General features: G+C 32.9%; 1 protein-coding gene across 1 annotated transcript in view; it reads left to right on the top strand.

Annotated features, from left to right (window-relative positions):
* ANXA3 (annexin A3) overlaps positions 1-12004 on the top strand; it is a 36371-nt gene extending 24367 nt beyond the window's left edge. The window contains exons 9-12 of the mRNA XM_051965045.1: positions 4012-4107; positions 7429-7487; positions 8538-8660; positions 11767-12004. Of these exons, the coding sequence (XP_051821005.1) occupies positions 4012-4107; positions 7429-7487; positions 8538-8660; positions 11767-11841 (353 nt within the window). The 3' untranslated portion in view covers positions 11842-12004. The remainder of the gene's footprint in view (positions 1-4011; positions 4108-7428; positions 7488-8537; positions 8661-11766) is intronic.
* The last annotated feature ends 512 nt before the right edge of the window (positions 12005-12516 follow it).

Raw genomic sequence — 12516 nt, 5'->3', positions numbered from 1 at the left:
CTCCATTGGAACTGATTTTGTTCATCTCATTGTTGAAGAGGGCCATGTCCATCAGAATTGATCATCATATAGTATTGTTGTTGAAGTATATAATGATCTCCTGGTCCTGCTCATTTCACTCAGCATCAGTTCATGTAAATCTCTCCAGCCTTTCTGAAATCATCCTGTTGGTCATTTCTTACTGAACAATAATATTCCATAATATTAGTATACCACAATTCATTCAGCCATTCTCCAATTGATGGACATCCACTCAGTTTCAGTTTCTGGTCAAGAAATATTTTCGTAGAATCCAGCCATTCTGGAGAGCGATCTGGAATTATGCCCAAAAAGTTATCAAACTGTGCATACCCTTTGATCCAACAGTGTTTCTATTGGGCTTATACCCCAAAGAGATACTAAAAAAGGGAAGGGGACCTGTATGTGCCAAAATGTTTGTAGCAGCCCTGTTTGTAGTGGCTAGAAACTGGAAAATGAATGGATGCCCATCAATTGGAGAATGGCTGGGTAAATTGTGGTATATGAATGTTATGGAATATTATTGCTCTGTAAGGAATGACCAGCAGGATGAATACAGAGAGGCTTGGAGAGACCTACAAGGACTGATGCTAAGTGAGATGAGCAGAACCAGGAGATCATTATACACTTCGACAACGATATTGTATGAGGATGTATTCTGATGGAAGTGGATTTCTCTGACAAAGAGACTTAACTGAGTTTCATTGGAGAAATGATGGACAGAAACAGCTACACCCAAAGAAGGAATACTGGGAAATGAATGTGAACTATTTGCATTTTTGATTTTCTTCCCGAGTTATTTTTACCTTCTGAATCCAATTCTCCCTGTGCAACAAGAGAACTGTTTGGTTCTGCAAATATGTATTGTATCTAGGATATACTGCAACATGTTTAGCATATATAGGACTGCTTGCCATCCTGGGGGGGGGGAGGAGGGAGGGAGGGGAAAAAACGAAACATAAGTGATTGCAAGGGATAATGTCGTGTAGAAATTATCCTGGCATGGATTCTGTCAATGCGAAGTTATTATTAAATAAAATAAAATTTATTATAAAAAAAAAAAAAAGAAATATTTTCGTAGGAGGAAGAAGTATTTTGGACAGTGAGTAAAGAGTAATGGGAGACTGTATAACCAGTACTAGAAAGAGAGGGAAGGGAAGCAGTGTTTTCAGAAGGGAACTGGGTACCCAAAAATGATAGGAAATTTTAGCTTTATAGAACAAACACACCAGAAGGCTCAGTAGAATGAACAGGCAAATCTGGAGTGAGACAATGAAAGGAAGTGGGGTTGCATTGAGGACTCAGGTTTGAAAGAATTGGATTCACATATTGACAGTTGTAGATTCAGAATGAACTGTATGAAGTAAGTATAAAAGGGGATGAGAGTTTGTAAATCATTGAGCAGTATGATTATTAGCTTTTTCTGTGTCTCACTCCCAATTTTAACTACTTTGCTTCCATCATTATAGAAGTAGAAGATCTCCACTCAAAACCATTGAATATTTTTACATTTCTTAATTACCAATGAAAACATTTCCTTTTTTACCTCCAACTTATCAAGTCCCTTCCTTTAAAATGTTGCTTAGGCTTTTAGAATATTTCTTCATCCTCATGACTATGAGTTCTCTCCCTCCCAAACCACCTTGTATTTAATTACTCTGTGTGTGTGTGTGTGTGTGTGTATGTATTTGTGTATATACACATATATGTATAAGTATATTCACTTTAAATTCATTCTGTCTATATTTTATATGAATTTGTTATCTCCCTCATTAGATTATAAACTCCTTGTGAGTAGGGCCTGGTTCATTCACCCCTTTTGTAATCCAAGCACCTAGTATAGTGTTTGGCACAGAACAGGCATTTAATGAATGAAACTTGATGGTTTGATGGAATTCATTGTCTATTGGCCAAACTTCTGGTGAAACGTCTCACTTTATTTAAGTAGCATAGTACCTTTACAGCAGAACATATTATTGGGACCATACTTAAAGCCTTCCTAGCTGGCAGGGCTGACAAGAGCTTATGTTATTTTTAATAGCGTCTTTAACAACATGAGACCGCTTTCAAGCCATTAAGATACTTCCAAGGATTTTTGTGAAGACTTACACTTTATGAAACATGTTCTTCTTTTAAATCTAACTATGAAGGGAGGGTCCTATCTAGAGGGATATAGGATTCCATTATCAGCCATCACTTTCTATCAGTAAGTTCCTAGTGCAAATCTGTTTACAGGAAAGACTTTTGACAAATTAAATTCTAGCCCAGGAATCTAGTTTATACTTTAAGGAAGGGGACCATAATGGAATTCCCAGTTAGGTCAAAAAGCTCTATTTTTTGGATACTCACTAGCAAAAATCAAGCAGCAAGAAGGAGATAATGCAGCAATCACACTCTAATAAGGCACAGGGAGCACAGAGGCAGATGACATGGGAATGGCTCAGGGAAGAGGGTGGGAGAGGGAAGAAGACATACTGGAAAGAGTTGAGGGAAGGAAAGTGATATATAAAATCATGTAAATATAGATGAATTTGTAACCCTTTGGGCAACATGAACCCATAGGAGTTCTTGGGGGCTATGATTTGGGTGTCCCATATCATTTCAAAGTTAACAGTGCCATTTTAGGAATTCCTTATTAGCAAAACATTCTTCTGGTTTTACTGTTCATGTCTGGTGTTTATCCTGGAGCACCTAAGTGACACAAGAGGGTCTGAAGTCAGGAAGACCTCAGACATTTATTAGCTGTATGACCCTGGACACAGTTTGCCTCAGTTTGCTCATCTATAAAATGAGCTGAAGAAGTAAATGGAGAACCACTCCAGCATCTTTGTCAAGAAAACCCCAGATAGGGTTATGACTGAACTATGACAACAAAATTGGTGTTTATCTTTAGTTTTTAGGCAAAGGGCCATTTACTGGGGCTTAGCTGGCTTCTCTTTTTTAAAATTTTATTTTTATTATAGCTTTTTATATATAAAACATATGCATGGGTAATTTTTTACAACATTATCCCTTGCACTCACTTTTGTTCTGATTTTTCCCCTCTCTTCTTCCACTCCCTCCCCCCAGATGGCAAGCAGTCCTATACATGTTAAATAAGTTACAGTATATCCTAGATATGTGTGCAGAACCGAACAGTTCTCTTGTTGCACAGGGAGAATTGGATTCAGAAGGTATAAATAACCCGGAAGAAAAAAAAATGCAAGCAGTTTATATTCATTTCCCAGTGTTCTTTCTTTGGGTGTAGCTGCTTCTGTCCATCCTTGATCAATTGAAACTGAGTTAGATCTCTTTCTCAAAGAAATCCACTTCCATTAGAATATATCCTCATATAGTATCGTTATTGAGGTATATGATGATCTCCTGGTTCTGCTCATTTCATTTAGCATCAGTTCATGTAAGTCTCTCCAAGCCTCTCTGTATTCATCCTGTTGGTCATTTCTTACAAAACAATAATATTCCATAACGTTCATATACCACAATTTATCAACCATTCTCCAATTGATGGGCATCTATTCATTTTCCAGCTTGGAAGATAAGTATTCTTGATTCCAAGCCCAGCACTCTATCCATTGAATCACCTGACTGACTCATACTAAATACTATATAAATGCTTTTACTCTTCCTCTCTCTCACAATACTTTATGATATTGTGCTATATTTTAAAACCACATCAAGTCAATTGTATTCATTTTACTTTTCTTTTAATTTTTCATTTAATTTTAGTAAATAGCTTTAGGAAAGTGTTTTCCTTGAAAAAATGTAATTAGAATTTTGTCTTCTGATCTTTTTCACAAAGAAAATGTTAAATGATTGTAAATGCTGATGGCTTAGAAAGTTGTGGCAATTGGCTGCTTATGAGCTTTGCCTTGTGCTGATGAGGCTCAATAAAATGATAATATCTTCTAGTTTTCTAGCTCACTTTTGTGATGATTGGTTATTATGTTCCAGTTTTTGTTTACTTATTAATTATTATTATTATTATTATTTTAGTATTCGAAGAATATAAAATCATCAGCCACAGAGAAATCGAGGAGAGCATTAAGAGAGAGATAGCAGGTCATTTGGCAGAGTTATTGTTGGCTATCGGTAAGCTCTTGGCATCTGCCCAGCTCCTTTGTACTTATTCTTAAATTATCTTTGTAAATTGTTTAATTTGTCTTATCTCTCCCTTAAGAGCAAGGGTTTTTAACTTTGTGCATGGCAATCTGGGAAAGCCTATAGACCTCTTTTCTGAAAAATGTTATTAAATGTATAAAATAAAATATATAGGATTATGAAGGAAAGCAATTCTATTGAAATAGTTATATATTTGAAAGGAATAGCAAATTGTAGAGAGTTGATTTACAGTTTCATATGCAATCATCTTTTTTATTATACCATGTTATAGAAATGCTTTTATTCCACAAATTAAAAATAAAATAAATTAAATAAAACTAAATTAATTAATAATACATAAATAAAGCTGAATTAAATAAATTAAAGTTTAAAAAAGGAAATGCAGTTATCAAAATGATTTTAGAAACAAATGCACAGACTTTAGTTTAAGAACATTTGTTTTAGATTGCAAACATCTTAAGATCTAGAATTGTTTCTTCTATTTTTCTTGTGACTTTGTAGGTAAGCAGATGGGGAAGTTGGAAGGAAGGAAGAGAGGAAGAAATGGAGGAAAGGAAAAAAAAGGAAGGCAGGAGAGAGGGCAAATGGAAGAAGGAAGGGAAGGAGGAGAAGAAGAGGAAAGAATTTATTAAGTGGTTTCTTTGTGTCAGACACTGTGCTAGGTCAATTTCTTCATGTGTGGATGAAGAAACTAAGGGCAAGAAGGGTATAGTAATCTCTCTAGGAAAACACAAATAAAATCTGGATTTGAACCAAGTACCTCGGACTACAAATTCAGTCCTTCCACAGGCCACTATTTGGGAATTTTTTTCTATGTATTTTATTAATTCTTTATCACAGTTTAACTCTTTTTTTCTTAGTCTGTTGTTATTAAGCAGTAAGACTAAAGGACTAGAGTGAGATGTTGATGAATTCTGAAGTAAAAATTATTCTTAGGAATGTTTTAATTTTAAGGAAAAGATGGAAAGAAAAGAACCAAAAATTCAAATATGGATATGGGAAGGATGAGGTAACTATGAAATGTCATAGAGTAGTATGATTTATTAAGTCCCTCAAATTTATCTTGAGCAAAACTAGCAAGTTTTTGATTAGAAAAAAATTAAGACCACTAAAATTTGTGGTGACTTGGCTTCCTCATGTGACAGATAAGGAAACTGAGCCCTTCCCCAGCCTCCCACACTGATGAAAGAATAATAATAATTATTAATAATAATAAGGCAAAATAACAAATCGCCTGGGGTCAAAGAGACAGTTTGCTCACTAATACTGAATCTGTAATGTTTGTAATTTTGTGGGGGAAAAACAGACCTTACAATTGCTGATTTAAAATTCAAGTAGCTTCACCCTCAATTTTTTGGAATCCAGAAAGTCACTTTTGAGATTGTCTAATCATGTGATCTGTATGCTTTGACTTAGGTCTAATGGAGACACTCTAGTGATTAACTGCAAAGAATGTCTGTTCTCTAAGACAAACTACCCCAAGGGGAGAATATAGCCACCTAACCACAAAAAGAAAAGAAATATACTTTTTAAAGAATGAGAACAGGACTGGTGACAAATAAAGGCTTGAGAATAATCTGGATGATATCTCATTTTAGGTCAGAATGGTTTCTATTGTAGATATTGGCTTATACTCTCTTAGTCAAGACTCATGGCATACTGAATCTGTTTCCACTAATTATTTTATCTAGAAGTGGTAAGGATGAGCATGTATTTAAAACCTTAGAGAGAATGGATTAAGTTGCAGGAGACCTAAATTTGAATACTGCTTCATCCATTCTTCTATGTTTGATTTGGGGTAAGTTCCTTCATCACTCAGGACTTCAGTTTCTTTATATGTCATGTGAACTGGTTAGACTAGATGATGATCTAAGGACTTAAGTCATCACAAATTTTAGTGGGCTTAATTTTTTTTTTTTTTTTTTTTTTTGCTGAGGCAATTTGGATTAAGTGACTTGCCCATGGTTACATAGCTAGGAAGTGTTAAGGGTTTGAGGTCAGATTTGATCTCTTAGGCTCTCTTACTTACTTGACCTCTCCTTAGCCTCAGGGCTTGTGTTCTGTGCCACTTACTGCCCCCTGTGGGTTAATTTTTAAGCAAATGTTTGCAAGTTTTGCTCAAAATAAGTTTGAGGGACCCATTAAGTCATATCACTCTATGATATTTTATAGTTACCTCACACTTCCCCTACTCATATTTGAATTCTTAGCTCTTTTCTCCCCATGTTTTCCTTATATCTCTTACAAATATCAAAATAAGTTTAACTTTTTTACCAGAATATTTACTTTCTTCATGTAATTATGAGAGAATTATGCTTCCTGATCTTGAACTGCTCCTCAGAATTCATTAACTACAAAATCTATTCACTGCTCTGCAGATCAGATTTTTAATATTTCAAGAGTAAAAATGTCTTATAATAAATAATGGATTTGTTTCTAGCAGAATTTGATGTTACTTATGATTTCATTGTTATTCAGGAGAAATTCATTTCTTCATATTTTTGTCCATTTTATTTTTCATATGTTGTCTCCACTGCATATAAAATAAAGAGATAGAGACTATGGTATTTTTCAGATGATTAATTCCCAGATCTTATCAATTACTATACTCTCTTTATAAATACAAATTGTGTTATTTAAAATATGTTGTTATGTAAAGTTTGGTTTTAAATTCAACTGCTGTGTAATATGTCGCCCAGTGAGATATTTGGATGGATATTTTTGTAGTTTTTTGTCTCAAGAAGATTGCTTTAATGGAAAACCATGACACCTTTTGGAGTGTAATCAAAGCAAACCCAAGTGACTGATGCCTTGGAATAATAAGGAAAATTTAATCATCAGGTCTAGAGCTTTTTAAACCTTTTCTACTTGTGACTCCATTTCACTCCAGAAATTTTTACATGACCCTAGGTATATAGATATATGATGGGTATACAACTCAAACCTTTACTAAAAACAAATCATATTTTAGGGACCTCCACATTCAGTTATATGACCTCATAAGGGGTCACAACCCATACTTTAAGAAGCTTTGATCTAGTCTATCCCCTTTATAATGTGATTCAAGGAAATCGAAGGGACTTTGGTAAATGCTCTTATGATCATTGTGGCCAATTAGTATTCTGAGGGTCCAAGTAAATGGGTCTATTTAGAGTTCTGGAGTGGCTTCAAGGCCTTTCCTAGTTGTATATAGGTTGGCCCCTAAAAGTCTTGGTAAAGCATTACTATAGATTATACTTGTTTACTAATTAAACATTATTTTGCTTTTTTTTTTTTTAAATAAAAAAACAGTTAATTGTGTGAAGAACACAGCTGGCTTTTTTGCTGAAAAACTGTATAAGGCTTTAAAGGTTAGTCTTTAATTTAATTCTATGCTTAGCTTCCTGAAAAGGGTAAAGAAGGGAAGGAGAGAGAGATAATCATATGAAATTTTATTGATAGAATTTTACATATTTCATGTTTGAATTAAATTGTCTTTTCCATAGTTAATTTGTGTAGCATCTGTTACTAGATAGAAATGGGATGAGGAGGCAGTCATTACACTCAATTCTAATATATGTGTATATATATATGGGTATGTATATGTTTATGTGTGTGTGTGTGTGTGTGTGTGTGTATACGTATATATATATATAAAATATATGTATATAGATCTATATATGTGTATATGTGCATATTTGTATCAATTGATATAAATATAAAAAATTAATGTCTTTTAATAATATACTTCAAACATAGTAAGAATAAAAAAGTTTATTTTCCTTTAATATACCCTTTTCTGATTTGGGCCATTATTCCCTGCTGCTTCTTGCTCAGCAAAATGTGATAATAAATGTGAACTCTGCCAGGGACATTCAAGGATTCTGAGTTGGAAAAGATCCATCCAGACAGATCCACTAAATTTACAGAGGAAAAAACTGAGTCCCATTTAGTTGAAATGGCTTAGTCATTATTGTATTGATTACAATACAAATACAATAAATGTTCATTAAGAGCACTGTGCTAAGTACTGGGGATACAGATAAGGATAAGACAATTCCCGTCCTCAAAGAGCTCACAGTCTAATGCACATAAAATGAAGCTAAGAAGTGAATTATTGAGGGAAAATTACGGTGATGATGGAATCAAATCAAAGAGTGAAGCTAGTTAGAAAAAGAAAGGTGACTAATCTTCTGAGTCTTCTGAGCCTCTATATAGAGGCTTTGAGAAGAACATCACAGAAAGGATTTGAACTCAGGTTGTTTCACTCTAGAGTTGGTGTGTGTTCCATGGAAGTTAGGTATCTTGGTGACTCAGTATCTTAACAGAAAATTTGTTATTTCTTCTCTATACAGATGAGTGAAAATGTTGGTCTTACGTTCAGCAATATGCATATTACTGACATCTGTACTTATTGACAGGGTACTGAAACTGATAAATGGGCTCTGGATCGAATAATAGTTTCCAGATCAGAAACTGACCTTTTGGATATTCAAACAGCATACAAGAAGCAATATGGGAGCTCCCTCCATTCAGCTATTCAGGTGAGATTTTAACAACATTTTGAGATACATGGATTTAAGATTTTTCTTCAACATTTTCAATTTCAAATCTGTCCCTTCCTTAGAAAGTCATTTTTAATAATAAAGAATAAAAGTTTTAATAATAATAATTAATAATAATAATAAAGAATAAATAACACTTAGAGAAAAAATAGTCCAACAAATCACCTGAATCTAACAGAATATACAATCTTCCTTACTCTTTCCAAAGAAGTAAGGAAGTGCAGTTTCATTTTATTAACATTGAAAGTTACTAAATTTTTAATCTTGGTTTTTTTGTTATTGTTGTTGTTATTAATATTTATGTCATAGTCACCATCATATTTTTAGCTGGTTCTTCACTGACTGTTTTTATTTTTATTTTAATAAAGAAACTCTCCTTGCTTTTTTCTTGCTGCTCAAAATCCTGCAGAGAAGAAAATCAATTTTTCTTCTACATATTAATGTATGAACTTGTGGTCTCTGAGCTTTCAACAGTAAAGTTCCGTTTCTGAACTGAAACTCCATCTAAAGGAATCCTTTACTTAATGGAAAGAGTCCCTATTGAGCAGAGGCAAGCCATTATCAGGGTTTCTATCTGAAGGAGAATTTTCATGTTTTGGAGCCTGTACAGAGTAAATCCATTCTCTTATACTTTATAAAAGTATACTTTATGTACAGTTAGATAACAATATATCACAATCCTTCATAAACTTAAAATCATTATATGTTAGAATTATTATTATTGTTATTGTTATAATTATTATGTTGGTGCCATCATCATCAGAATGCTTAGAATAATGATCCTACATTGCGTTGCAATTGTAGCTGGGGGATGCAATCTATAAATAAATGCAAAGATACTTTAGAAGGCAGAAAATACTAATGGGATTAGATATATGAAGAGCAAGATGCTAACAGGAAAGCTTCAAGGAAGAGGTGCCACCTGAAATGAACATTGAAAGAAATTAGGAATTTTGAGAAAAGGAACTGAACAGTGATCTTAGGCTTTGGGGAATAGATTCTGCAAAGATAAGCATTTGAACCTAAGAACTTTCACTCCAAATCTAGCTTTTTTTTTAACCTTGCCTCAGTGCTTCCTTTATGTATGTGTACATGTTTGTTTTCCCAGATAGAATGCAAATAAGTTGAAGGCAGACTTATAAATTTTTTTTGCTTTGTATTTCCAACATCTATAACAGTGCTCAACACATAGCAAATGCTTAATAAGTGCTAATTGATCAATTGGTTAGTTCTAAATTTTGCTCATGCGTAGAATGCTTTCAACAATGCACTAATTTTTTTTTTTTTTAGTATTGAATGTTTTTCTAAGAATAAACAATGGCATAAGGTGTTGGAGAAGAACATATATATATATATATATATATATATATATATATATATATATATATATATATATACATATATATCTAATGTTTTATTTCTTCCTTAGAACCCTGATTCAAAAGGACCACTGTTGTCTTTTTTAGTGAAATCCTTTACAAGATACTAGAAAATTACTTTGCTGTTTCTAATTCAAGAGAAACTTTACCATGTAGAAAGGAACTACTAATATAAGACAATGAATGGATAAAGAATCTGCCCAAAAGAAACCTGTGCACTACTGGGAGTCATTCTAGTCCACTTCCACATTTAAGGATTTTATGTCCTATAAATTTAAGGATTTATCTTCATCCTTGTCCCATTTCCAGTGACTTTTTCCTCCTTTTTTCTTTCCATTGCAAGTACTGCAAATACACAACACATCAAATAATAAAATTTTCATACAATGAATAAATAAATAAAATAAAATACACATAAAATAAAATAAAATCACAGAGGACTTCTAAGCAAGACAAACCAAGATGAGATTTTTTTCCTAGTTAAAGCCTTGCATTATAACAAATCTAGTGTTATTTTGGAACCAAAAAGATTTGGGATATTTTAGAGAAAAGAGAATGAGAGATTGCTTACAAAAGACACGGTGGGGAAGAGTTCATTCCTACTTCTCTCTCCAATTAGAAAAATTTAAAATTTGTCATTTTTTCATTATCTTCATCTCAAAAGGTATTCCTCTGTGTTCCTCTATCATGACGTATAACAAATAAATAAATAAAAGAGGGGAGAAAAAAAGCAAGTAATTAAAGCTAACCAATGTACTAGCTGAGTCAGAGTATGTGGAGTTCTCAACATCCAGGTCTTCCCCCTTCATAGAGAGTCCTTTCCCATATTTTAAAGAGCATCAATTCTTTATTAAAACTAAGAATGACTAAAGAATTATAATAATATATTATCTGTCAGTTCCAGAATAGACCTTTGAAAAGTTCTAGAAAAGTATCTTGTAATACAGATGAGAAAATAGTTTCAGAGAACTAAAATAAATTGTGCCAGCCATACAGCTAGGTATGGGAAGATATGAGTTGTGATGAGAAGCCAAATCTCCTCAGTACCCTTCTAGCCTTTTACGCCATTAAATTATTTTGTCCTCAATTTTACAGAATTATTGTGTTAACATTATTTTTTAGAATTGAATATTTTATCTTTATAGCCCAAGAAGCTATTATATATATGCAATATATATATATATAATGAAGTATATAAATATATATATATATATAAAATGAAGTAATGAACATTGATTATAATAAAGTCTATGCTCATAATAAAGGGTTCCAAAGGCAGAATTATGCATGCAGTTTACTAAATTGGTCCCTGTTGATGCATTTTTCAAATCTATTTTTCAAATTTATCTCCCTCAGATATAGGCCTTAGATTCATGCTAGGGTTCTATTTATGAAGTAAAAGGTAAACTTCTTGAGGGCAGAGATTTGTTTTATTTTTGTCTTTATATCCCCAGTGTTTAGAGGATGTGGAGGGGAGGAGAAGAGGTGATGGGGGCATATACATTTACCTAATAAATATTTTGTTATTAAAAAAAACTATCCCCAAATGCCAAAGAGTCTCTCTCATACATGAAGAATTATACCTTTCCCAAAAGATCTAGTCTTTTATTTTTTGGGGGTGGAAAATTCTCTTTTATTAATATCCATCATTGTAATTATATTATATTCATTAATATCCATTTCATTTCCTATCTGATCTCATCTAGACCTCGCAGACACATGTTTCGGGGCACTATAAAACTGGCCTCATGAATGTGATAAAGATGTCTGAAGGAAGATAATCTGGAAGTTCTCATTTTCCTGTGATGTGTCTCCACTATCTACTGATAATCACTTTCTTTGAAGTTCAAAAATGCATAAGCCAATGGAAATAGTTTGTTTTCTTAATTATAATTTTCATTGATTCATAATAAATAAAATCTTACTTTTAGTGCACCTCATAAATCATGTAATTGTTTCTCAAAAACATGTTTTAAAATAGGAATTAGATCAAATCATTCCAAAATGGCCATCTGTCTGGGAAGTAGGAATTAAATACAGCATTTAGAAAAGCATTAACTATAAAATGGGAAGATAAAAGTTATTCTTCTTACTTATGATCATGTGTCTTACTTCAGCTTTTATAAAATCTGTTGCATTATTCCTGCTAGAAACATTTTTTAAAAAGCTTTTTTCATAAAATGATTAATGCTGGAAATAGTCTAAATGAACATGAGAAAGAAAGGCTATCTAGCTCAACTTGATTCCTGTAAAGTGCTAGTGGGTATGTTGGAATGGTAGAGAGATATGTTAATTTGACCTTCAGCAAGAGCTGTCTAAATTTATGCAATTAATTGTTTCCATTGAAGACTATGTTCATTCATTGTAGCTGTTTATGCTCACTTTTCCCCAGGATAAGAGTTTAGAATTCTTTTTATCCCTCTTTCTCTCTAATGATTTAGGAAAAATAATTTATT

This window comes from Antechinus flavipes, chromosome 6 (assembly GCF_016432865.1).
Source record: "Antechinus flavipes isolate AdamAnt ecotype Samford, QLD, Australia chromosome 6, AdamAnt_v2, whole genome shotgun sequence".
Taxonomy (NCBI): domain Eukaryota; kingdom Metazoa; phylum Chordata; class Mammalia; order Dasyuromorphia; family Dasyuridae; genus Antechinus; species Antechinus flavipes.
This window is presented reverse-complemented; position numbering and strand designations above follow the sequence as displayed.